The sequence below is a fragment of the Tursiops truncatus genome, chromosome 1, assembly GCF_011762595.2.
Source record: "Tursiops truncatus isolate mTurTru1 chromosome 1, mTurTru1.mat.Y, whole genome shotgun sequence".
Classification (NCBI taxonomy): Eukaryota; Metazoa; Chordata; class Mammalia; order Artiodactyla; family Delphinidae; genus Tursiops; species Tursiops truncatus.
In genome coordinates this window covers 171476041-171501730 of record NC_047034.1, presented here as the reverse complement: position 1 = coordinate 171501730, position 25690 = coordinate 171476041, and the positions used below count along the sequence as shown (strand labels likewise).

Sequence of the window (25690 nt, the reverse complement as noted above, 5' to 3'; positions counted from 1 at the left end):
TCCCCCGTGCCTTTCTCTTTGAGTGTCAGTCTTCTCTGTAAAATGGAATCAACAATACCCACTTAACATGAAGATGGACATACAGGCCTTATCCCAGGGCTTGGTAAGTGGTCAGTAAATGGTACCTGGTATTTTTTTTTTTAAAAATACATTTATTTATTTATTTTTGGCTGCGTTGGATCTTCATTGCTGTGCGAGGGCTTTCTCCAGTTGCGGCAAGCAGGGGCTACTGTTTCGTTGCGGTGTGTAGGCTTCTCATTGCGTCGCCTCTCGTGTTACGGAGCTCGGGCTCTAGGTGCGCGGGCTTCAGTAGTTGTGGCACGCACGCTCAGTAGCTGTGGCTCGTGGGCTCTAGAGCGCAGGCTCAGTAGTTGTGGCGCACGGGCTTTGTTGCTCCACGGCATGTGGGATCTTCCCAGACCAGGGCTTGAACCCGTGTCCCCCTGCATTGGCAGGCAGATTCTTAACCACTGCGCCACCAGGGAAGCCCGGTACCTGGTATTTTATCATTGCTCTAATAACAGGTTCATGGGTGGCATCCTTCAGGTTTAATTTCAACACCATGCCCCAGCCCCAAACTACCCACACCACGCACACGGGCTGCTCAACCACTCAAGTGAGGTGTTGAAGTGTTTTAGGTCTTGTCCAAGTGTACTGCACTTCACAGTTTATAAAGCATTTCCTCCCATCCTTCCATTGCCCTGCAGAGTTAGGTGGCTGTGGAAATCTTTGGAGTCACTGGATGGCAGAGTGTCTGTCTGTCCCGGGCCCACAGCAGGTGCTCAAAGGATTTCAGCTCCAGGTCCTGCCAGGATCAGGTCCTGTGATTTCCAGGATCACATTTTGTGTGTGTGTGTGTGTATATATATATATATATATATATATTTTTTTTTTCCTACCTCTGTCTGATGAAAGGGCCTAGAAACAGTGACACCTCAATAGCAATGAGCACATCCAGTGCCCAGATCTTAGCTTCTAAACACCACCCTTCACTAAAAGGAACCATGCTCCTTAGAGAAATGGCTGATTCTGGTGCTGAGAAAGGGAAAATACAACATGAACCTGGAGCATCGTGTGCCAGAAAGTAAGGAAATGCTCAAAAAGAAAAAAAAAGGATGGGGGATATCACAGACACAGGAGCTAATCTGACAGAGTTCCCAATGGCCAAAGCTGGAACAATCTGAACAATAAAATAAATAACCTAGTATTGAATTATAACCCAAAGAATAAAATAGATAAAGGCATGGGTCCACGCTGATAGAAATAAATGGGGGGAGGGGGAGGTGGGAGGAGGAAAAATCTTCCTAACAGAAGAATTCAAAATAATATATGTAGATATAGTTTCCAGGAGGTGGAGTATGGCTTCCCCCCAACTTGAGTGTGGGCTCCACTTGCTTCAAATAACAGACTGTGAAAAGGAGAAAATAGTTACTTCACAGTGGAAAAGGCTGGCAGACACCAAACTCAACCATGTAATCAAGGTTAACACAACCAGTAATAAGTCATGGGGACATGACGTGCCTCCTGGGATGATGTGACAAGAAGGGCACTTCACCTCTGTGGTCTTCTTTCCCCAAACCCACAGCTCCTGCCCAGTCACGAGCATCACACAAACCCAAACAGAGGGACAGTCTAACAAGATACTGACCAGAACTCCTCAAAATTGTCAAGGTCATGAAAAACAAGGAAAGACTAAGAAACGGTCACAGACTAGAGGTGTCTAAGGAGACGTGACAACTGCATGCAATGTGGGAACATGGACTGGCTCGTGGAACAAAAAAAAAGGACATTAGTGGAAAAACTGGTGAAATCGGAAGAAAATCTAGAGTTCAGTTAATAGTCATGTACCAGCGTTGGTTTCTTAGTTTTGACAACTGTTCCATGGTCATGTAAGATGTTACCATTAGGGGAAACTGCATAAGGGGTATACAGAACTCTCTGTATAATCCTGCAACGTTTCTGTAAACCTAAAATTATTCCAAAGTAAAAGCTATAGTTTAAAAACTCATACGGGGGGGCTTACCTGGTGGCGCAGTGGTTAAGAATCCGCCTGCCAAGGCAGGGGACACGGGTTCAAGCCCTGGTCCGGGAAGATCCCACATGCCGCAGAGCAACTAAGTCCGTGCGCCGCAGCTACTGAGCCTGCGCTCTAGAGCCTGCGAGCCTCAACTACTGAGCCCACGTGCCACAACTACTGAAGCCCGTGTGCCTAGAGCCCGTGCTCTGCAACAAGAGAAGTCGCCGCAATGAGAAGCCCGCGCACCGCAACAAAGAGTTGCCCCTGCTCACTGCAACTAGAGAAAGCCCACGCGCAGCAACGAAGACCCAATGCAGCCAAAAATAAATAAATTAATTAATAAAAAAAAAGTCATACGGGGGACTTCCCTCGCAGTCCAGTGGTTAAGACTCTGCACTCCCAATGTGGCCCAAAAAATAAAAAAATCATACAGGATATAAATGTATGAACCAGCATTCAAATTCAAATATGTCTGTCCTCTTAGCCCATACATTCCACCTTCCCTGCACCATCTCATGTTAGAAAGTCATTCCCAAAGCCTTCTTCATGGGTCTGAGCTTCTTCCCATCTGCCCATGTTTGCCCTCTCGGACCACCCTAACTCATTTGTTTCCTTTGCCCCATGACCTCCTCTTGAGAGATAAAGGATGCTCCTATCCCCTCAGGTGTGTACACATCTCCAAGCTCATTATTCCCAGGTCCTTCCACTCTCATGGATGACTTGGGTTTCAGTGAATATTGGCCTCCCTAGCACCTACTCCTCCTTTGCAGCAGCCAACAGATTCCACTTGGGGATCCATTGGGGTTCCAGAGAATATAACCTGGTTCCAGAGATAAAGCACATGACTTAGGCTAGGTCTATTAGCACACACCATTCCTTGGCCACCGTGATCAGCCCAGAGGTAGCAATGTGACCCAAGCAGGTCTAAAACATCCCAGGACTTTGACAGGGAATGCTAGGACAAAGACAATTCTCTTCCTCCATTTTGGATGTAAATGAAGAAGCCCCTGGAAGCCTTAGGATGAAGCCAATTATAGGGACAACAGTGTAGAGAAATGGAAAAAGCTGGGTTGTCAGTGACATCAATGAGCCACTGGATCAAGCCTTGCCTGAAGCCCATCCCGCCACTACACTTCTCAGTTGGCTGAGAAATGCTCCCCCCCAAAAAGATATCCACATTCTAATCCCTGGAACCTGTGAATGTTATCTTATAGGACAAAGGCAGGGGAGGGGGGTTCTTTGCAGATGGGATTTAAATTAAGGATTATAGGATGGGGAGATTATCTGGGTGTGCCCCAAATGCAACCACATGTATTCTTTTATTTTTTTTTTAATTTATTTATTTTATTTTTGGCTGCGTTGGGTCTTTGCCGCTGCGCACGGGTTTTCTCCAGTTGTGGCGAACAGGGGCTACTCTTTGTTGCGGTGACCAGGCTTCTCATTGCAGTGGCTTCTCTTGTTGCCAAGCATGGGCTCTAGGCTCATGGGCTTCAGTAGTTGTGGCTCGCAGGCTCTAGAGTGCAGGCTCAGTAGTTGTGGCGCACGGGCTTAGCTGCACGTGGGATCTTCCCGGACCAGGGCTCGAAGCCATGTCCCCTGCATTGGCAGGCGGATTCTTAACCACTGCGCCACCAGGGATGCCCCAACCATATGTATTCTTATAGGAGGGAGGCAGAGGGAGATTAGACAGACACACAAAGAAGGCAATGTGACCGCGGAGGCAGAGAGTAGAGTGATGCGGCCACAAGCCATAGAATGCTGGCAGCCACCAGAAGCTGGAAGAGGCCAGGAACAATTCTCCCCTAGAGCACATCTCCTCTACAAGACAGAGCACAGCCCGGCCGACACCTGGGTTTTGGCTCAATGATACTGATTTCAGACTTCTGGTCAGAATTGCGATGGAATAAATTTCTGTTGTTTTAAGTCATCTAGTTTGTGATAATTTGTTAAAGAAGCTGTAAGAAAAAAATCCAAGAACTAATATATTCTCTTTAATATTTAAGACTGTTTGAATCTGATATTTTGTTAATTGCAGCCCAAAGCAGTCTAACTGATATAGAGCCCCTCTCTCACCCTCCTCTGGTTAAGAGGTAAACTCTACAGAAGGGCCAATGCCCAGTGGGAGGCAGCCAGAGACCCTCCTGATCTTTAGCTGGGGAAATAGGGCTGGGGTGGAGGCAGCACCAAAAGGCTCACAGACTCCAAGCAAAGGCATTATGGGACTTTATTTACAGACAGGTCACAGCAACCAGGGCCCACACAGGCTCAGGCCAGAAGACTCCAGATATATATACATGTACAGGTCCCAGCACCCAGCAGCACCAGAGCCATTGCCAGCCAGGTCCCTGCCAGAGGGACCAAGAGTCAGGCAGTGTCGAGGGCAGGAAAGGGAGAGGGCCCCAGCCCTTGCCAGATATCAGAGGTCACAAGTTGTGGCCCCCAAGCCAGAGGAAGAAACTACCCTCGTCCCTGAATTGTGGACACTGAGTAGTATGACAGGGGAGAGCCCCTCCTGTGTCCAGCCTGTACTCTCAATGCCAGGTCTCGGAACAGAAGTCCCAGTGCCAGCATCTTGGGGCATGGAGACACTGCAGGCCCCCTCCAGGCCTGTCCAGGAGCCGGGTGTGGAGCAGGTGTCCCAGGCCATGGCTGCCCATCACACGGGCTCCCCCAGTTTGCTGGCGGCAGTTGTGATCCGCTTATTTTCCCGGAGGTTTCGGAGGCGGGCACTGAGGCTGCTGATCTCTTCCACGTAGGCCTGGGGCACCCACCCTTTCTCACCATCTGCCAGGCGGACCCCCTCCAGCCAGCCTAAGGGCACATAGGCCAGGAGTTGCATCAGTGGCATCAAAGGAACACCTGGGCTAGGTCTGCGAGGAAACACCTAGGCCCTGATACAAGCCTCGTCTGCAGCCCTGGGGCCGAGGTGACATCATCTCAGCATCCCCCAGATCCCGGAAGGAGCATGCCTCTAGCAGACTTGTAGATGAGCTTCTGACCTGTTTTTCCCGACATCCTCTCAGAAGGGATTTCCCACTCTCCCTCATCAGTTACTCTCAATCCTAATCTTTGCAAGCCGGAAGTTCCTCCTCTTGTCTAACTTGATTCTTTTTTTTAAATTTATTTTATTTATTTATTTTTTTTAACTTGATTCTTGAATGCTGTGGTTGACCAACACTTGCATAACCTTTTTCCTGTGCAGTCTTAGCTACCTAGCTACTTCCTGCCCACCGAAGCCCCATCAGGGCGGCCTTCCCAGGAGGCCCCTCTCACCATCACTGGTCCGGGTCCTCACTGCCAGGATGTCAGTCTTCTCCAAGGTCAGCTCGTCTGGCTGCAGTGCCTTGTATGTCCTGACACACTGAACCTGGGGGCGGTCTGAGAGCCCAAGGGAGAGTGAGGGAGTCCCCAGGGTAGGATGGGGCAGGGGGAGGCAGGGAGAGGCAGCAGGAGCAAATAAGGGCTGGGAGGGTAGTCTCTGCTGCTGCTTTTCCTCTGTCCACCCTGGCCACTCTTTTCTCTGACCCTAAACACAAGTTCTAGGTGAATCCAGTCTCTCCCGGCTTCAATACTGCTTCTGTGCCTGGGCTCTCATCTTCCCAGCTCAATTCAATACTTTGTTCCTGACTTCCTGGTCTAACTGCCCCCAGAAAGCCCCCACAAAACAGTAATGGTCCCTTTGTATGTCCCCTCATGCTACTCTGGTGTTCCCTCCAGTCCCTCCTTCTCAGCTGAGATTCAAGCCACATCACTCCCCCATTTATAATCCTCCAGGGCTTCCCGCTCCTCTTAGAATAAAATCCAAAGTCCTCCCCACAGCCTACAAAGCCCTACACAGTCTGGTGTGGCCCCCCCTTGCTAACCTCCTCACCTCCCTCATCTTCCCCTCTCCTTCGCTCATGAAGCTCAGTCACACTTGTCACCCTGCTGTCCCTCAAACACTCTAGGCTCCCTCCTCCTTCAGGGCCTTTGCACTGGCTGTTCCGCCTTCCAGGAATGATTTTCCCCAGATCTTTTCATGGCTGCCCCTCCCCATCCTTCAGGGGCCTTCCCTGACCACCTCTTTGGAGTGGGAAGTTTACCCTCCAACCCAAACAGGACCTCTAGCTCAAGTCAGAGAATCAGCTCCAGTCCAGGCCCTCAGCCGCTTCTACCACACTAGGTGGGCTGGGAGTATCGGGAAAACCACAGGCCTTGGGGCAAGACCAGCTTATTGGCTGTATGACCTTGCAGGTTACCTAACATTCCCGGGCCTCAGTTTTCTCATATAGGAAAAATGAATAGGATTTTTGACTAATGACTAATAGGATCGTCATGAGGATTAAATAAAATAAAGGCATATACAAAGCCCCTAGCACCCTGGCACATGGAAGGTACTGGGTGGAAGTGAGTTTCCTACCTTCCCCTTCATTAGCTTAGCCTTAACACCCTCTCTCAGAAACCTTCCAAAGCTACCTGGTACCCACTACACCAAGATGTTCTCTGATGGGGCTGCACCCTAGCTTACCAACCTCATTTCATACCCAGAGAAGCCTCTGGCTCAACAGAGCAGATCCCTCATCCTACCACCCCCACCCCCATGCCCCAGCCACTCTGGTTCCCGTCCTCTTTGCAACTGATGCAACGCTAGAGACAGACCTGGGTTCCAGTCCCAGCTCTGCCACTTACTAGCTGAACTTGGACAAGTCACTTTACCTTTCTGAATCTGTTTTCTAACTTGTAAAATGGGGACGAAATGGGAGGATGTAAAAGGCTATGTCATCTCCAGGGTGCTACCTGTGCACGTGGAGGTTGGTCTGTCCTATGTCAAGCCTACCCATCCTTCAAGCTTTCACAGAGTTGCCCCTGCCTGCCCCAGGCCAGTTGATCTCTCTTCGCACTAGCCCCGCTGGCAACAGGACACCCGGGGCTGGAGGAAAGGGGAGAGCAATGAGGTACCCAGCCCAGGGAATGTGGCTCTAGTGGGGGTAGGGGGCAGGCTGTTACCTTCCCCCTCGCTGATGACCTCCCTGTCCTCCTGGGGGGTAGAGGGGCACATGGCTGAGATCCATCGCTGCTTCTCACTTCTAGGAAAAGGGGGTCTGAGTTGTCACAACATGCAAAGTGCAGTCTCCCAGGGCCAGGGTGGTGAAACCGGAGCTGGGAGAACTGGATACGATGTCCAGACCTGGGACCCAGAATCAGGTCTTCTCTACCCCAGGGCCCACCCACGGCCCTGTTCCCAAGCCGGTGCCCACCCAGCTCTGAGCATAAGAACGGAACAGGTGCAGAACACCCTGGATGCCAGCTCTGCCCATGTCCAGCCTTATGCCACCATCCTGAAGCCAGAGATAAAGGCCTTGTGCCTGCCGGGGGGTCCTCTCCCCACACCCCAGCCCACTCACTCTGTCCGGGCCCTCAGCAGGAACTGGTGCTTCGTGTGCTGCCCATGGAGGAGTTGAAGGAGGAACACGTGGCCAGGGATGCCCTGGAGCTTCAGGCTCAGGTCCTTCACCTGCAGCTCAGCCATCCTGGCGTGGACGAAGACGGCGAATTTCCCCAGCCTGCAGGACCAGAGGAGGCGAGGTCAGCCCGGCCCCCACCCTCAGGACGAGATGAGTTCTGATTGCAAGAGAGGAGAAGGGGTCACCTGTCCCTCTAGGTCCCTCCTCAAAGAAACCTGGCTGCACAGGGCACCGCTTCCCTGGCAGCCAGCAAAGTCCCTAAAAGGAACGGGGGCTCCATTCGTGCTGGCTCACTGACAGAGGTGGAAGGTGATGGAGACCAGTCCCTGGCCCCCAGGCACACTTTCCACTTCTCTCTGAACCTCTTCCTGGAGGCTCTGCTCCAAAGAACCAACTGGGCAGCTCCCCTGATGAGATCTATGGACTGTTTCGTGTCTGACTCTCTAACTGGTAGAGAAGCTGAACTTTGTCTCGTTTGCCGCTGTATCCCAGCGCCCAACACTGCCAGGCCCACTGTTTGGGTCTGATAAACCCTTATGGGAAGGATGCGTGGGTGGGTGGGTCAAGGATGTTCCATAAATTCCTTCATCTCAACCCATCTAAACAAAACCAGTATCTCCTACCCCAAACCAGGTCCCTTCACTGTTCCCCATTCCAGTGAAAGACGCCACCAAGTTGCCCAAAAGGAGACTCAGTCATTCTCACCTCTTTCCTCCCTCTCCCCCGACACCCAACCAGTAGCTGTGTCCTATCTGTCTACCTCCTTATGGTCCCCAGAATCCAGTTATCCCCAAGCCCATTACCACTTCTGGAGCATCTACTCTCATTTGGGCAGTTACAAGAGCTTCTGGTCTCTGCCCTTCCGGCCCATTCTCCAAATTGGCCTGGAGTAAATATCACGCCTCTGCTTAACTCCCCATGTTCCCTACTGCCTTCAGAAAGTCTAGCCTTCCTGCCATGACTTTCAACATCCCAACTTCCTTCTCCTGCCCTTCCCCTCTATAAATCCAGCCATACTAGGCTTCATCGTCTCCCAAACATACTCTGCTCTTGTACCCTTCTGTGACTTGGCTATATCCCCCCAAATTCCTCTACCTGAAAAACTCCTACTTATCCTTCAAAACCCAACTCAGATGTTCCTTCCTCTGTGAAACTTTACTGATTCTCACCCCACACCAGGGGACACTATAGTATACTACCCCCTTCCATCAAAACCCTGAACAGGTGGTTATCAGGATGTATTTTCACTGGTCTGAGAGCTCCTACACACTTTGGAGGGCCCAGTATAGAATAGGGATTCAGTGATGCTTCATTGAATGAATGAGTAAATCAGCAATGAACTCTTTTCACAGCATAGGATGTCCATCCTTTTCATGGCATAAGATGTCCCATCCAGAGGCTTACATCATTCCAGAAGTCTCTCCCTCATCCCAAACTTATAATAATCAAGGCTAATACTGAGTGAATGTTCATTATGTACCAGGCACTCTGCTAAACTCTTCACATATTATCACATTGAATCTCCCTTCTCTTTTACATATGGAAGACAGGATAGTACAATAGTTAAGAGCCTGCGACCTGGCATCAGACAGACCTGGCCTCCTCCTGGCTCCTGCACTTACTAGCTCCATGATCTCGAGAAAAACAAGGGAGACTACTTCTCAGGAAGATGATTAGAGGATTAAAGGGAACAATCCACACCGCATGCCTGGAACAGAATACACGCTCAGTAAATGTTGATCAGTATCATTATGACTCAGAGGAGACTGGGACTCTAGGGTTGTGCTTTTAATCTCTGCTCCAATTAGCTTAAGCTCAGAGCAGCTTCAAAGTTCTTGGCACACAGTTCAGCCCTTGATTCTCAGGTCCAGGAAATGGACTTGCCCTAGCTCTGCCTTTCCTAGGGGAACCTCCAAGGCTCAGGGAGCCCTGGGAGCACAGCCTGTCAGATGGACTGATTGTGAGCCCATTGGTGGGGAAGAAGAGAGCTCCACTCTCATCTACACCCACCCCCGCCCCGACTCACTCCTTCCTCCGGGAGAGCAGCAGGCAGTCGTTGAAGAGGTGCAGGTAGACCGCCTTGCTGGACAGCTTCAGCTTGGAAGGGGGTGCTGCGGGCAGCGGGGCCAGCTCCACCAGCTCCCCGTGCCGAACCAGCCAGCGGGCCTGCGAGATCAGCGGGAAGATCTGGGAGGAGAGAGGAGGCAAGCGGGAGCCCAGGTCAGGCCGGGGGCAGCGGGGCAGAGAGCACAGGGCAGGGGATGGGAGGGCTGGACAGTGATGAACTGGCTTGCAGCCCCCAGGGAAGGAGGAGACAGGGCCGTCCCTTCGCGTGCCCCATCCTATCGGCTGCGGTCACGCACCTTGCCCTCAAAGTGGATCTTCTTGCTCAGGTGGATGAGCTCCTCCGTCCTCTTCATGGACTGCACACTGGCATTGCACTCTTGCACCAGCTGGGGAGACCAGAGGTGGGTCACCTGCAGCGCCCCCTACCCCGGCTCCCAGAGCCCAGCCTCAGGCTCCCACCTGGGGACCAGAGACTCTGAAGGCTGGGGCTCCTTTAGAGGCACACAGGGATTCCGGGGAGGCCCTTGGAAGCCAGACATCCCCCGCCCTGCCGAGCTCACCTCCTTGAGTGCATTGAAGGCCTTGGTGGCCATGTCTTCGTCTTCTGAACCCTGTGCTGTCCGTTTCAGGATGTTCTGGAGGGTGGGGTCAGCACAGTGAGGCAGGCTGTGACCTCTCCCAGTGACCCTGCCCAGCTGTGGGTGCCCGGAAGGAGCTGCGGAGGGCACAGCAGCATCTCCCCCACCCAGCCCTCCCCACAGCCTGGTGCCCTCTAGGTACCTCCACCAGCATCTTGAGGCGGGTGATCCTCTGAAACGGCAGGATGAGGAAGGAGGTGAGGGGCAGACGCTGGCACACGGGAGACTCCTCCAGGCGAGCCAGGATGCTGGGGAACTTGGGGTTCTCCAGGCTGGAAAATGGGGAGAGGGGAGGGTCTGCGATCACAGGTGACCCTGAACTTCTGGATCCACGACTCCAGCCACCCCATTTGTCCTTGAGGTGCGTTCTCAGGAGAGAGCCCTTCTCAGGTACCCTTCCCCTCCCAGGTCACCCTTCCTCACCCAGTCCTCTGCGCCTACTGCTGCCTGAGACTCCCCTATCCTCCCCCACCTCCCCTTTCAGAGCCCCCAGCCCTACAGCAGCCGCTGGTAGGTGCGCTCCTGATAGGCCTGGTTGGTGACATAGGGCAGGTAGACGCGGCGGAAGGCCGGACAGTGGTGCAACACAATATCGCACACGCTGAAGCGCAGGACATCGGCCTCCAACCGCTGCTCCAGGTCCTGTAGGAACCTGAAAGGTCAGAGAGGGGTCAGGGCCGGCACCAGGATGAGACCCCAGATATGGGACCCCAGGCTCGGTCCCTGATTCCCGGCGAGGCCAGACCACTCCCTCACCTCTCGCTGGTGCTCTTGACCTCGGGCAATTTGGAGAACAGCCACTGCTTGTCCTGCACCCCCAGACACTCACTCAGCTCGGTCGAGCCTAAGAAGTGGCCCACGGCCACCGACAGGCTGTGGATGTATGAGGCCTCGGACGTAATCAGCTCAAATTTGGCCTGAGTGAGGGCGGACGCAGGATTGAAAAGGCGGAACCAGCCCACGCTGAATGCGACCGCTTCGCCCACCACGCACACCCCAAGCCCTGGACACCACCTCCTTAGACGTAGCTGCACTCCGGTGTCGCCTCCCCTTCTCTAGCCTCACCCAGGATCTGGCGCCAGATGGGGTTCGGAGACACGCCTCCTGCTTCTTGCGATTGTCCAAACCCTACTGCAGCCCTGGTTTGCGCCCTTAGCTCCGCCCATCCAGCCGGGCCCTAGTCTTCTGATGGCCCTGCCCCTCCCTGGTGCGCCCTCCCATGAGCCCCGCCCTCCCTCCGACCCCGCCCCTGCTCTTCTCGCTAGGTCCTGCGCGCACCTTGCGTTTTGCGCTCTGCATGGCTCCCCCAGCCCAGTCCCCGCTTTCAGTGTTCTCTGTCATAAGGCCCAGCCAGATTCCGCCCTTCCTCTGGCCCTGCCCTATCCTAGGCCTTGCCCCGTTGACACCGCCCCTCCATCGAGCTTCCCCATTCGCCTTTGACTCCAGGGCTCCTGCGTCCTCGCTTGCATCCAGCCTCACCTTGTCGTGTTCTAGACCCATCTTCCCCATTGACAGCCCCTCTTTTGTGGCCCCTCTTTCCCCGCTGGATCCCATGCCCACCTACTGCAGTTTGTAGTCCCGCTGGCCGGGTACCCCTGCGGCCCGCGTCGCCTTAGTCCGCGGACCACCTTACTCCGCGGACCACCTACTCCTGACCCCGCCCCTTATGTTGCCCCGGCCTCTTTGGGCCCCAGGACCGCCTCCCACGGCTGGCAGTCCCGCCGGCCCCGCCCGCCGGGTCCCGGCGCCCACCTCCTGCAGTTTACAGTCGCGCAGGCTCAGCGTAGCCAGGACGCCGCTGCCGCGCACGTCGGGGATGTCTTGCCACAGCGAGAAGGTGGAGCCTCGCGCCGAGCGCTGCGCCCGGAAGGAGCTGCTCGGGGAGAGGTTGGCGCGCGGCGGCCCGGGCCCCTCCTCCGCGCCCTCGGCCTCGTCCCCCGGACCCTCCTCCTCGCGCTGCTGCCGCCGCAGTTCGCGGGCGCTGGCCACGTCGCTATATTCCTGGTAGAGGACCGCTGGGCGGGGAGAGGGGCGGGGGAGGGCCGTGGGGCGCCCGCCAGCCCTGCCCGGCTCTTCCCAGGCTCCCCCGAGGGCCCGCCTCGCTTAACCAGCCTTTCCGATGGTTCGGATAGCGGGACTCAGTGAATTCATTAATTCACTCACTCATTCCACGAACACTACTTGAGCACCAATTGCGTGCTAGCCCCTGTGCTGGATACTGAGAGTTCAATTCTCTCCCTCTCACAAGAGCCCTACCTCTCAACTCTCCAAACCCCAGTTTCCCAGTACACCAAAGCCCCCAGACCCTTCCTCGGTGACCCCCTCCCACGTACAGTTAAGGAGGAACCGTGACTGGCGCCGCTCGCTGGCGCTTCTGGAACCCGGAGCCGGCTCTTCCTGCGCATCTAGCCTAAGAAAGGGAGTGTCAGGGCCCTTCTTCACCTGTACCCCGCCTCGGACCCAAGGCCGCAGTGGGAGGTGGTACCTGGGCTCGGGCCAGCTGCCGTGGCCCCCGCTCAGGTCAACAAGAGCCGGCATCGCCATAGCGTCCACCCGCATCTCTACACTGCGCGACTCTCTTCCAGACGCTTTCCCTGGAGGGGGCAAGAGCTGAGGGAGGGTGGCCCCAAGAGTGGCGCTGGGCACCGGGGCACCACCACACTCCAGTTGACCAGGCCCCAGTCTCAGGTATCCAGTGAGCGTGAGCTGTGCCCCACCCCGCGTCTGGCTCTTGGGCTGTTCTTAGGGCCCAGGGGAGGAGGCTGTACCTTCCCGGGCAGCAGCTCCAGGGCCTGACCCTGGGGTCAGTGCCCTGGCTGCCGAATTCCGTCCCAGGCGCAGGGAAGAGTGCAACCGGGTCATCAGCTCAGAGGCTGAGAAGCGCCTCCGCTCAGGCCCCTCGAGGCCCACTCGGGTGGGCCCAGGCAGCTCCAGCGGCCTAGGCTCTGCTGTGCTCAGGGCCTGTTCTGTCGCCTGGCTTGGCTCTAGGAAGACAGCATGGGCCTCAGGGCTGCCAAGGGCCTCTTCTTGCTGGTACACCCGCATCTTGCGCCCTGCAGGGGGAGGTGGGGTGAGAGAGAATAGGCGGGCACCCACTGGGGTCTCTCCTCTCCTCCCTGCCACCGCTCTGTGGCCCTGAGCATCAGCGGGATGTGCCTCTGAGAAAGGCCAATGTTTTTGCCGGGTACTTTCCCCAGAGTAATGGGATCAACAAGAGGGGCAGAGAGGAAGCAAAGTGCCTGACTGCAGTCGGCAACGGGTGGGCAAAGGACCAGGGAGGCCAGGCCAGCCACTCACTGTGTAACCTCGGACAAGTCACTTGCCTTCCCTGAGCCCCAGTTCCCTTATCACTAAAATCTATCACTTGTCCCACCTATTTGGGGAATTTGGGGGCTTACGGGTCCTAAAAGAGCCACCCAACCTCTTCCTCGTCCTCCCCACCAGGCCACCACCCCCCCACCCTGAGTGACTCACAGGCTGACTTCTTCTCCGAGCCGTGGCTGGCCCGGCGCTGTGGCTGTAGGTGCTGGGAACTCCAGGGTCCCTCCAGAGCTGGGGACTGGGCACTAGGACAGTGTGGCCAGCTGCCAGCCCTGCTGGGCCGCATTCCCCCACCGGTAGAGATCTCGGTGTCTGGGCCTCCTGGGGATGGTGGCCATAGCAGCCCTTGGAGAGGAGCAGGGGTCCCCAGAGACCAGCGGCTGCCAGGTGCCTGCAGCTCCTCTGGAGCGACGGGGAAGAGATCCAGACACACAGGGCTCGGGGGCTGCAGGGTGGGCAACTCCGCAAAGGACAGACTCTCCTGCTGGCACACAGCTACTGGGCGGTGGGCAGTGCCAGGTGGCCCAGCCAGATGGGACTGGAGGGCGGGAGGTGGCCCACAGTCCATTCCTCCTTTGCTCTGCCACCCACCTGGGCCTGCAGGGGAGAAGGCATCAGAGCGAGACACAGGACAGCAGGGCTGGCCAGTAAGCAGCATGTCCTGGAGACCTGGACAAAGCCTTGTGTACACACATCTGTACAAGCACACACACACCTTATTATATAGTAATAGCTGATGCTTACTTGGCACTTACTGAATGACAGGCCAAGTACTTTACACATCTTATTTCATTTAATCCTCACAACAACCCCGAGTTGATACTATTATTAGCCCCTTTTTATAGGTGACGAAAGTGAGGCACAGCAGTTGTTATTTGGTAAATAATGGAGCGAGGATTCAAACCCAGGCCGTCTAGCTTCTGAGTCTGTGCTTTTAAGCACCTTGCATATTTCCTAACTCTCACTGACAGGCAATCAGACATACAGATACACACATTGTCACGCAAACCCATGTCTGTTCCATGCACATCCACACACATTTTCTTCCAAGTATACACATTGACATACATACTTGCACAGATATACTCAGACATTTCTAATTCGCAGGCTCACACACATTTTTATACAAGTACATATATTCACTCAGACTTTCACAAACACATGATGACCCATCAGATATTTCCATATCCACTCAAGTTTTCTCACACTCCTGTTCCATTCACACTCACACACCATGATGCAGATACAAACACACAGGCCCAGAAATCCTTGCTTTGGTGTTACCCAACCTCCCCTCCCGCGCCCAGAGTTGTAGCCTTTAGCGCTGAGTGGTGCCCACACCCATGCCAAGCTGGCTGGGAGGGTCACACACTGGCAGGCGGGCCACCACGCAGATCAGACTGGGCCCTCCCAAGAGACGGGCAGGGAAGTGCCCCAGCCCCTCAGCTTGGGGTGAGGGAGGGGTTCTTCCCTACCCCAGCTCCCCGCCCCAGGATCGGGCCAGGCTGAATGGGTCCTCTCTGGGCAGGACGTCGTCCCGAGGCAGGCTGCCGGAGCCTCAGGACAGGTCTACTGATCAAGGGGTCTGAGCCCCCCAGCCCTTGCCCCGTGGCCCTTTGCCGGCTGCCCTCCTGCAGCCCCTCACCTCTCCAGCCAAGGCCCACAGCTGATGTCGCTCGGCTGCTCCGGCAGGGGAAGCCCTCTCTCTGCCCAGCTGGCTGGGGGAGATCCCACCCAGACAAAGAGTTTGATTCATCAAACCCTGTGGTAAGGCAAGCGGGTAGGGAGGGAGGGAACAGGCAGCGGGCTGGGCGGGGGCCTACCCTAGCCTGGCCTCGCTGTGGGCAGGCTGGGCAGCGAGGACCCCCCAGAGGCCCCTTCAGGCCAAAGGGGCAGTGCCCAGCCTCGCAGGGCCAGGAGACCCAGGAGACAGAGACTGAGAGACCGAGGGACTGAGACCTGGAAAACTGAGACCCTTTAGACAGCAACCCAGAAACCAAGACCCCAAAGCACTCAAAACCAGAAAACCACAGACGCTGAGACATTCAGGGACCCAGAGATGGAGACACAGAGACAGAGACACTGAAAATTTCAGACAGACCAGATATTCAGAGACAGATGTGAAGCCCGGAAAAACTCGGGGAGACACATGGGCAAATGTTTCATGCCCCGCAGGATTGCCAGTCTCGTGGGGAAGCCAGAAATGAAAACAGTTACAATCCAGGTTGGCAAGAGCCAACCCAGAGGAACCGTCAGATTAGGGTGCTGGGCTCCGCTCAACCCGGGCATTCCAGGAAGGCATCCTGGAGGAAGTGAGAGTGAACTGTTCTGGCTGAAATACCCAAGGACCCAGGTCCACAGAGATAGGGAGAAAGCCTCGGCCTGAGAGAAACAGTGACAGTGTCAGTGACCCTGGGAGAGAGGGAAAGAGGGGAGGACCCAGTGGAGGACAGCTGGATCTGTGACTGGGTCCCACTCTCTGCAGTCCCTCAACCTGCTTCCCCTGCTTTCTCATCCCCTGCCTGGAGTACAGGTAGGGTGGCTGCTCCTGAGGGACAGTTACTCCTCCAGACCCTCCCCACAGGGAGCAAGTCTCTTCTTATCTGGTAAATGGGACAGTCATGCTTCAAAACGCTAATAGGAGAATTAAGAATAATTTAGGGGGCGCTTCCCTGGTGGCGCAGTGGTTGAGAGTCCGCCTGCCGATGCAGGGGACGCGGGTTCATGCCCCGGTCCGGGAGAATCCCACGTGCCTCAGAGCGGCTGGGCCCGTGAGCCATGGCCGCTGAGCCTGCGCGTCTGGAGCCTGTGCTCAGCAACGGGAGAGGCCACGACAGTGAGAGGCCCGCGTACCGCAAAAAAAAGAATAATGCAGGGGGACTTCCCTGGCAGTCCAATGGTTAAGACTCCTCGCTCCCAATGCAGGGGGGCACAGGTTCAATCCCTGGTCGGGGAACTAAGATCCTGCATGCCTCACGGCGCAGCAAAAAAAAAAAAAAGAATAATGCATATGAAGCACCTATCACACAGTGGGAGCTTTGCAGTTGACAGTCATTCTTCTGAGTGTTATTAGTCTTTCTCTAGTCAGATGGATGGCTTCAGCCATCGCAGAATTAGGGAAACTGAGGCAGTGAGGGTGAGACACACCCTATTTTGTAGGAGCATGTGGCAGGAGACACAGGGGACCACTGCCCACCAGACAGGTCTCTTTCTCTGCTGGAATCAGAAGTCCTTAACACAGAAGTCCCTCTTGCTTCTGTGGGTACACATGTGCAAGAATACACACTCTGCTCCCTTGTATTCTGGGTGATTCTCTCCACTTGGGTTCTGGAAGCCCCTAGAGGGCAGGGAGGAACCCCCTGCCCTTGTCAGTTGCAGGGACAAATGAGCAAAACATGGAACCCTTGGGGCAGGAGCACCCCCAATTTTTTTTTTTTTTTTCGGTACGCAGGCCTTTCACTGTTGTGGCCTGTCCCATTGCGGAGCACAGGCTCCGGACGCGCAGGCTCAGCGGCCATGGCTCACGGGCCCAGCCGCTCTGCGGCATGTGGGATCTTCCCGGACCGGGGCATGAACCTGTGTCCCCCGCATTGGCAGGCAGACTCTCAACCACTGCGCCACCAGGGAAGCCCGCACCCCCAATTTTTAAAAAAATTTCTTTTTTTGGCCATGCCACGCGGCATGCGAGATCTTAGTTCCCTGACCAGGGATCGAACCTGTGCCCCCTGTCATGGAAGCGCAGAGTCCTAACCACTGGACCACCAGGGAATTCCAAGGAGCACCCCCTATTAAAGCCTCAGAGGAGAAGGCTGAGTAAATGGAGGGGGCGTGTAAGGCCTCCTCAGGGGCCACAAGGCTGGAGGCAGGTCCCTAGGGAGGAAGTCAGGAGTGGGTCAGCCTCCACCTCCGTCCAGGCCAAGGGACAATGAGAATGACCCATCTAGCCAGGATGCCAGCCCTGTGGCCTTCCATGGATGTTGTCCACTCAGCCTCAATGCTGGGGACCAAGGAGGGGCAGAACTATGTTCATAGTGTTTATAGCTTATCCCTGCTAGAAGAAGAAAAAAAAAAAAACCTCAGGAAGAGACTGGCCCCAGGTAACAGAGGGACATTACCTGCCCAAGACATTGTCACGGGATACTCTAGTGCCCACTAGGCAAGGGTCATTCTGGAACCCACAGGGGAAAACCCCTGCCAACGTTCAAGGCCCTGCGTTGACACTGGCCTTAGGCAAATCATAGCCTGGGCCTGGGCCTGAGTGTGCCCATCTGTAGAGCAGCCCCTAGGGCCCCTCTCAGCCACCCCACCTAGGAAACTTTGGTCATCGTGAGTATCTCTGCAGGCTGAGAAGGATGGGCAGGGCCAGAAAGTGTCCCATCCAGTGGGCACTGCTAATCACATGGACAATGGGCCCACTTGGTAAGGCTGGCAGGGAAGGTCCCTGGACACTACTATGGTCCGGAGAAAGCATCTCTGACCTCCTGTGCCCAGCTTTTCCCTTCCCCCTCCCTGGTGCCCCCTGCCCTGCTGTCTGAGGAGTAGGGCCCTGCCAGGGCCCCTCTTCTCCTTAAGGGACAAGGCCAAGTGGGAGGTCATGACTGGAAAGGGAATCCAGGCCAAACAGGCTGTGGAGCCCCAAGAGGCCTTAAGTGTGTGGGAGCCAGGATCAGAGGCCAGGCAGGCTGCACAAAGGACTCGCTTGGGAAGACTGGCGGGAGGAGGAAGGGGTTGCTGGCAGCCAGGTGGGGCCCTACCTCAGCCAGGGAGCTCCGTCCAGCCTCCAGCACGGTCCAGGGCTCCAGGACACCCTGAGAGCTCTGGGGATGCAGCCGGGTCCTCAGGGGGCGATGTCAGCATGGCCCCTGAGCCAGGCAATGCAAGCTCCCGGGTATTGTGTGGGGCAGGGAGAAGGGGAGGCAAGGGCGGAGGGAACCTCGCGGGCGGGCAGGCGGCTGTCTCAACGTGCCTGCTCCCCGCCCCCCTTTCCCAGAACCGGTTTGGCCAGTCTGAGGTACAAGAGGGGGGCTGGAACAATGGGAGTCCTATGCCCAGGAGAGGCTCTGAAGGACCCCAGACCGACATCCTAAAGATGGGGGAGGCACTGCTTTTCCTCCCAGGGGACAGACAGGTCACCCCTCTTCTGGAGCTTCCCAAATGTGAGATGTGCTCAGGGGGCTTCTTGGGGCTGGGGAGCATCCTGGGAGTTTTGCAGAGAAACTCCCAAGCCTTGGTCTCCTCAGGGATCCTGAGAACTCTGCAGTGTGTTGATCCTCTCTGAGCCTGCTACAGCATCTATAAAGGGATCACTCATCTCTATGGTTGGGAGACGGAAATCGTGAAAGCCAGTGATGTGACACACCTGGCACCATCCTGGCCATCCTCCCAGCATCACAGCTCCTCATGAATGATCTGTCCTCCCCTGCTACCTGTAATGACCCACCCTCACCATCTCCAACAGCCTCCTCCACCAGACTTCCCAGGCTCTAGTCCACACTGAATGAGCCCTCAAAAAACCAATTCAATGTCCCGAATGGATGAAGAAGATGTGGCACATATATACAATGGAATATTACTCAGCCATAAAAGGAAACGAAATTGAGTTATTTGTAGTGAGGTGGATGGACTTAGAGTCTGTCATACAGAGTGAAGTAAGTCAGAAAGAGAAAAACAAATACCGTATGCTAACACATATATATGGAATCTAAAAAAAAAAGAGGTTCTGAAAAACCTAGGGGCAGGTCAGGAATAAAGACGCAGATGTAGAGAATGGACTTGAGGACACGGGAAGGGGGAAGGGTAAACTGGGACGAAGTGAGAGCGGCATGGACATATATACACTACCAAATGTAAAATTGCTAGTGGGAAGCAGCCACATAGCACAGGGAGATCAGCTCTGTGCTTTGTGACCACCTAGAGGGGTGGGATAGGGAGGGTGGGAGGGAGATGCAAGAGGGAGGGGATAGGGGAATATATGTATACATATAGATGATTCACTTTGTGATACAGCAGAAACTAATACACCATTGTAATGCAATTATACTCCAATAAAGATGTTAAAAAAAAATTCAAATAGCCCAGTGGTATGCAATCTTTGCATGCCTTCTTTTTTTTTTTTTGGCCACGCAGTGAGCCTTGTGGAATCTTAGTTCCCCGACCAGCAATTGAACCCCCCGCCCTGGCAGTGAAAGCGCCGGAGTCCTAATGGACCACAGGGAATCCCCTTCGCATGCCATTTATTTGAGCAATTGGTAATTGCCAGACACTTAATATGAAGATGTATACAAATACTAATACTCACGTTGCTTAACAACTCTTATTGTACACTCACTGTGTGCCAGGCACTGTTCTGAGCACTTCACATAAATAATCATTTAATATCCACCACAACCCAGATAGATACTGTTACTGCTCCTACTTACCAGATGAGGACATGAGACTTGTACATGTTAAGTACATTATCCCATTTAAATCTCTCATCAGTTCTATGAAGTCCCTATCTTACAAATGATGAAATTGAACTTGCCCAAGGTCACACAGCAAATAAAAGTCAGAATTCATATTCAGACCCAGGTCTGTGACTCCACCACCAATCTGTGCCCTTAACTACTGCCCAGTACTGTCTCACCAGGCTTTGCGGAGGATCTGGTGAAAAGTGTGTGGAAGTCCATTGGGAGGTGTCTCAGCTGACCTAACTATAGACACTTTCATTACTATTGACACACTACAGGTCTTGATGAGCATACAGGGCAAGAGGTCCACGCCCAGACCCTAATGAGCTCTCCCTTACCAACTGCTGACCATTCAGTTCAGAGAGGTTAGGTCCCTTCACTCCTTCATATCCACTTCGCCCCCCAGAGCACAGTCACATAATGAGGAGACACTGCACAGAGTGGTTGGGGACCAGATGTCCATGGAGAGGTGGCACGCTGGGGCGCAGAGAGGATTATTGTCAGCGTTGCACATAGAGCAGGACACTGGAAACATGAAGAGGGAGGCAATGCAGGACTAGGGGTCTTCAGAGAACCCCAGCCCTCTCATCCCAACTCCAGGGCCGACCTTGGGGCCGCTGGCCAGGGTACTGCCCAGACCCCTAGCTGGAAGCAGAGGACCCCAAAGGAGGGAGGATCCTGGGGGAACTAGGGTCTTGGAAGGGCAGTCTCTCCTCACTCGACCCTACGTCCTGGGCTCTGGGAACAGCGCCCTTGCTGCAGTGGACGGAAAGCAAGGCTAGGTCAGGCTGAGCAGGAGGGCCCTCCAGAGCAGAAGCGACAGTGGTGGAAACAGTGTAAAAGAAGGGGCGTGGCGTGCGCGGAGCTGGATGAAGAGGGAGGCCAGGCGAAAATTTGAGGGCAAGCGGCCAATCCTCCCCCTGGGCGAGGCCAAACAAGAGGGCGGGGCAAGAAAGCAGAGCCTAGGCCTGGGGGCAGGCATAGGGGCGCGGTCAGAGGGGTGGGGCCAGGGTCCGTGGGCGGTGCTAACCGAAAGTAGCGCCTCCCTGTCGTCCTCCAGCGCCTGCTTGGCCAGGTAACGCTCGCGCTTTATCTTGGTAGCCAGGGCGGCTGGCACGTCGGGCACGAGCCAGGCGATGAGGCCCAGGAAGAACACCACGTGCTGGGGAGAAGGAGGGGCCAAAGAGAAGGACTGCTTTAGCAATCTTAATCTGCCGAGGGTTTACTAAGTGCAAGGCACTGTTCTGAGGGTTTCGGGTATTCATTCAGTTAATCCTCACAACTCTAGGAGGTGAGTAAATTACTTCCCCTGTTTTACCTGTAAAGAAACCGAAGCATAAAGAGGTCCTCATTTGCCCAAAGACAGGGAGGTATAATTCGAACCCCTTAACACTAGGGACCCTGTTAGAATCAGAGCTAGAGAAAGAGGATCTTGAGCAAAGCTGGAAGGAGCTCCAGGGCTGTTGCCAAGAGACAATAATAGTAGTAGTCGTGACATTAATTCACTGCGCACCCACTATGCTGTGCAAGTACTTGCCACTGAATCTTCAGAGCGATCCTATGAAGTAGATCCTATTCTGTAATATACCCCGTTTACAGCCAGTCAGCCGCACAGCCTGAACTTGGACCCGGGTCCGTCCGACGCACAGATGGCTGAGCCTACCTCGAAGGCGATGATGAAGCCCAGACGCACAGCCAGCAGCTTCCAGTAGAAGAGGGTGAGATTCCTCTGAGCGTCGCGAAAGCCCTTGTACCTGGGTTGAGGAGGGCGCGGGGTCCCGCGAGGTTCTCGACTCCGCGACCGGCACTCCCACCCCTCCCCACCCTAGAGCCTGGCCCTGCCAGGTTAGCAGTACCCTCAGCCAGCTCTGCCCTCTAGCCGCCCCCTAGACTCAGCTTCCTGCCCTCCCAGTTAGGCCCCGCCCCACCCCTCCCACAAGCTCACTGCCCCGCCTCCAGATTCAGCACCCCGCCCCCAGCCAGGCCCAGCGGGTCCGCAGACTCAGGGCCCCGCCCCTCCCAAGCAGGCCCCGCCCCACCGCGTTCAGCCCCGGCCGGTCGTTCTCCCACCTGCAGGGCGTGTGGTTGCCCTAGGCAAGGTAAGCAGGGGGTGTGGGCGCCAGCATGAAGTTGACGTGGCAGGAAGTCCGAGGTGAAGGCCATGAGGAAAGCCTGCAAGGGGGCTTCACAGGAAGGCCGTCCCGCCTTTCAGGGCCCAGTCTCCTAACTCATCCCCGCCCAGGTCCAGCCCCACTCCCGCAGGCAGGAGCCTGTGCCCGAGGATCCTAGCCTTCTGCCCCTATTTCCCAATCTCTCACCCTGATTTCCACCCTCAGCCCCCATTTCCCTATTCCCGAGCCTCCTCCCAGTCTCTGATCTTCATTTTCCCCTCTGACCCTGTATTTCCCTCCTTACCCCCCTCTCCTCACATTCACGATGACAGAAAGGTAGGCAATGGCTTCAAGCAGGAGCAGCCGGGTCCGCTCAGCCGCCAGCCACCAGTACTCACACAGAACTTCTGGGTGTCCGGTCGGATCTCCACCCAGTTGTTGAGCAGAGCAAATAGGGGTGCCGGTGGGAAGGCTGCCACGAAGATGGTGATGAACCTAGACTGCAGCACTGGAGTTGGGGAGTGTCAGGCCTGGGGTCACCTCCCCTGCTGGGCCAGGCCCCCGGGAACCCTGCTGGGCCTGGTACTGCTGGGCCACTGCTCACCCATCTCCAGGTATTCATCAAACTGGCCCTTGAACTCAATGAGCTCACAGTCCTCCTCCCAGCGCCGCTGCTCCTGCCTGATCTGGGTGTCCTGCAGCCCGGCCAGGTGTCTCTTCTGCCGCCAGGTCTTCAGCTTCCTGGGACCAGACAATGCCATTTCTATCCTCCCACTCCCTTAAAGATAGGCACCATGATAATTCACACTTTACAGAGGAGGAAATGGAGACTCAGAGACCTGGCCCAAGGCTCCCCAAGTTGTAAATGGTGCAACCAGAGCTCAAGTCCTGTTTGTTAGACTCCAGAGTCCAGGGCTCTTAAACTCTGTGCTTCCTACATGGCCATCCTCGGTCTCTGAAAGCCCTTCCCCAATCTAAAATGCTAATAGAAAGCCCTCCTCTTTCCTGTTCAGCATATCATTTAATCCACTCAACTCTCTTGGAGAGGTATTATTGTCCCCATTGTACAGGTGAGCAAACTGAAGCTTAGAAGCAAAGCCAGAGCTTACAGGAGGCAGAACTAGGACTTATGTTCCAGGGTCCTGACCCCCATGGTGGGGGGTGGTTTCTGCTTTGCTCTCATAAAGGCCCCCTGCCCCAGCCTGACTAGGCCCAACCCCCAGATCATCCCCTGCGCTCACAGCACAACGAACTCCTGCACGTTGCTGACCAGCTGTTTGCCCACTGTGATGATGAAGAGCTGTTGAGCAAGCTCGAGAAGTCAGCCTCCAGGCTCACTGTGATTGCCAGACACGCAGCACCTTACTCAGGGCTTAGGGGCTGGCCCCCTACTCCTTGGAGGCCCCAGAGGCAGATCCTGCCCTGCCAGGCCTGAGGGTGTGATGCCCCCCGCCGTCCCGCAAGAGCCGGCTCTCTAAGGATACTCACGTCCTCGTTCCACATGCCAAGCAGCCTGCCGTGCTCACCAGGGTATCCCACAAACCTGTAGACCTACCGCATCTGTTGGCAATGTGCCCACCCCTTCTGGAGCCAGGCCACAGCTAAACTCCACGCTGAGGCTGACCTCTCTCCCTGCCCACCCACTGAGAGATAACTCTGGTGACCGGGCTGCTGGGAGGCCTTGTCCCACCGCCCCCAACTAGGCTATGTTCCCAAGGCCTGTTGGGACCATGGCCCATATCTACTGCTCAACCCATAAGAAGTCAATTGGGTATTTCTGGCCCAGGAAGAGGGAGTCATGCTGCTGGTGGGGGGAGGGGTGGTTCTTTTGGTGATTCTCCCTCCCATTCCTGCCAAATGACAATGGCAATTACACAGTAACACCACCTCCTGGGAGTCTAGCCCTTGAGGACTCCTGACCCATCCTTGTTAAAAACTGGAAGCTCCTAGAGGGAAGGCCCAGCTCTGGTTCATTTCTGTGTCCCCAGCATCCAGTCCAGACGGCTCAGTGGAAAGGCGACCACAAAGATGGTGATGAAGCCAAATGTCAGCAATGGGAGGTTGAGTGAATGAATGAATGCAGGTGTTCGAGTTTCACATTTACCCAATGATGCACTGGAATATTACAGTTGAGAAAATTGAAGCCCAGGGATTTCCTTGGGGCAGCGGTTCAGACTCCATGCTCCCAATGCAGAGGGCCCAGGTTTGATCCCTGGTCAGGGAACTAGATCCCACGTGCATGCCACAACTAAGAGTTCACATGCTACAACTAAGGAGCCTGCGAGCCACAACTAAGAAGCCTGCCTGCCACAACTAAGACCCAGCACAACCTAAATAAATAAACATGTTTTTTAAAAAATTGAAGTCCAGGGAAATCAAGGACCAACTTCAAGGTCAAGACCTTGGTAGAGACAAATCTAGAGGCTCAAGGATGCTGCCACTCTGCTGGCAAATCATCTGAGAGTCGACAGCCTTGGTGGGGGTGGGTGGGAGAGTCCTCACCTGCCTTTGAAGAATGCCACAAAGAAGGGAGAGGAGTAGATGGACTCCCCTGGCGGTCCAGTGGTTAAGGCTCTGCACTCCCAGTGCAGAGGACATGGGTTCTATCCCTGGTTGGGGAAGATCCAGCATGCTGTGTGGCGTGGCCAAGAAAAACAAGAAAAGAAAGGAGAGGAGAGAAATTGACAAACTGGAAGATGAAGACTTTAAAAGTGAAGGCATCTTCATGGAGGGTCTGGGCTCTGTGCATCTCTGGGAAAAAGGCAGAGCTGGTCAGAGTTTTATTGAGTGTAAGGGGGCAGGCCCAGCCCATTGGGTCAGCTCATATGCTTCTGTCCCCAATCCACCTTCCCCTAAGGCCAACCATGCCCCCCTGGCCACCTTCATCTGAGGTTGGCTGAGCAGGCTGGGGACACCAAGGTGGGAGCTGCAGGCTCTGAGATGCACGGAGCCCTGCCTCAGGGCTCACAGTTCCCAAGTGATGCCAGGACACCCCTGCGATCTCCTGCCCTTACTCATCCCACCTGGTGAGCTGCTCAGCCAGTGAGGTGTAGATCTGGCCCAGGAGGAGGATTAGTACCAGGTAGGGCACAGTGCTGCCGATGTCACTGTGCAAGATTACCAGCCTAGGCAGCGTGATGGCTATCACCTTGAGCCCAGCCACGTGGAGAGGCAGAAGGAACTTGAGGATGCCCCCATTGTGCCCAGAGTCTGGAACAGTGGTCCCACCCTCCATTGCTCCAAGGGGCACTCACCTGGGTCACGAGCACAGAGTTGGCCGTGTGGAACATTGCAATGCTGATGATGCCACAGTAAATGATGACAGACACCAGGAAAATCATCGCCACACAGAGCTGGGGGCCAGCAGGGAGAGCTGTCAGAGCTGGAAGGCAGGTCCACCAGGGCACCAGCGCATCCCGGAGGGCACAGTCCTTCCAGAGCAAGGGCCCAATGCCCCCTCACCATGATGAGGATGGCTGCAGAGCTGGTGAGTAGGCGGGGAAGACGGGTGTGGGGTGGGAAGTAGGGCTCCTTCAGGCCTGTCACTGGGTTCTGGGCCATCTGTGGGGCCAGGGCAGCAAACTCTGGATGTGGGCACTCCTATCAGAGGGGGCAACAGAAATGTACATCCCAGGGCCCAAGG

General features: G+C 55.2%; 2 protein-coding genes and 1 long non-coding RNA gene across 9 annotated transcripts; 1 reads left to right on the top strand and 2 right to left on the bottom strand.

Annotated features, from left to right (window-relative positions):
- Positions 1-131: 131 nt before the first annotated feature.
- ARHGEF19 (Rho guanine nucleotide exchange factor 19) lies at positions 132-22111 on the bottom strand. 7 transcript variants are annotated; one of them, XM_033842643.2, is made up of 18 exons: positions 22007-22111; positions 21600-21690; positions 20967-21098; positions 13641-14084; positions 12935-13219; positions 12652-12760; positions 12500-12576; positions 11919-12181; positions 10923-11083; positions 10666-10818; positions 10309-10438; positions 10089-10163; positions 9825-9914; positions 9488-9648; positions 7402-7560; positions 7004-7083; positions 5291-5395; positions 132-1408 (listed from the first exon to the last, which is right to left on the bottom strand). In XM_033842643.2, exons 1-18 carry the CDS (start codon positions 22097-22099, stop codon positions 1305-1307), a joined length of 2712 nt encoding a protein of 903 aa, XP_033698534.1. In that variant the 5' UTR covers positions 22100-22111; the 3' UTR covers positions 132-1304. The 7 variants fall into 7 exon arrangements, with proteins under 7 accessions (XP_033698534.1, XP_073651511.1, XP_073651515.1 ...); XM_073795410.1 differs by lacking the exon at positions 132-1408 and adding an exon at positions 3332-3613; XM_073795414.1 differs by lacking the exon at positions 132-1408 and adding an exon at positions 3620-3972.
- LOC117308622 (uncharacterized) lies at positions 21041-24166 on the top strand. Its single transcript, XR_004522715.2, has 3 exons — positions 21041-21227; positions 21536-21654; positions 24036-24166. It is a non-coding gene; the product is annotated as an uncharacterized lncRNA (long non-coding RNA).
- LOC117308621 (anoctamin-3-like) lies at positions 22368-22808 on the bottom strand. Its single transcript, XM_073795473.1, has 2 exons — positions 22652-22808; positions 22368-22555 (listed from the first exon to the last, which is right to left on the bottom strand). Exons 1-2 carry the CDS (start codon positions 22806-22808, stop codon positions 22368-22370), a joined length of 345 nt encoding a protein of 114 aa, XP_073651574.1.
- Positions 24167-25690: the final 1524 nt, after the last annotated feature.

Bases quoted from the DNA above. Each gene is read 5' to 3' on its own strand.
- ARHGEF19 (XM_033842634.2), bottom strand. From the start codon at position 22,099: ATGGCCTTCACCTCGGACTTCCTGCCACGTCAACTTCATGCTGGCGCC. The intron at 12,761-12,934 runs GTACAGCCTCCT...TGCCCCCTCCAG, and splicing joins TGGAGCTGCTGCCCGGGAAG to GGAAAGCGTCTGGAAGAGAG. The intron at 10,164-10,308 runs GTACCTAGAGGG...CCCACCCTCCAG, and splicing joins GCCTCAAGATGCTGGTGGAG to AACATCCTGAAACGGACAGC.
- LOC117308621 (XM_073795473.1), bottom strand. From the start codon at position 22,808: ATGGCATTGTCTGGTCCCAGGAAGCTGAAGACCTGGCGGCAGAAGAGA. The intron at 22,556-22,651 runs GTGAGCAGTGGC...CCCCAACTCCAG, and splicing joins TGATGAATACCTGGAGATGG to TGCTGCAGTCTAGGTTCATC.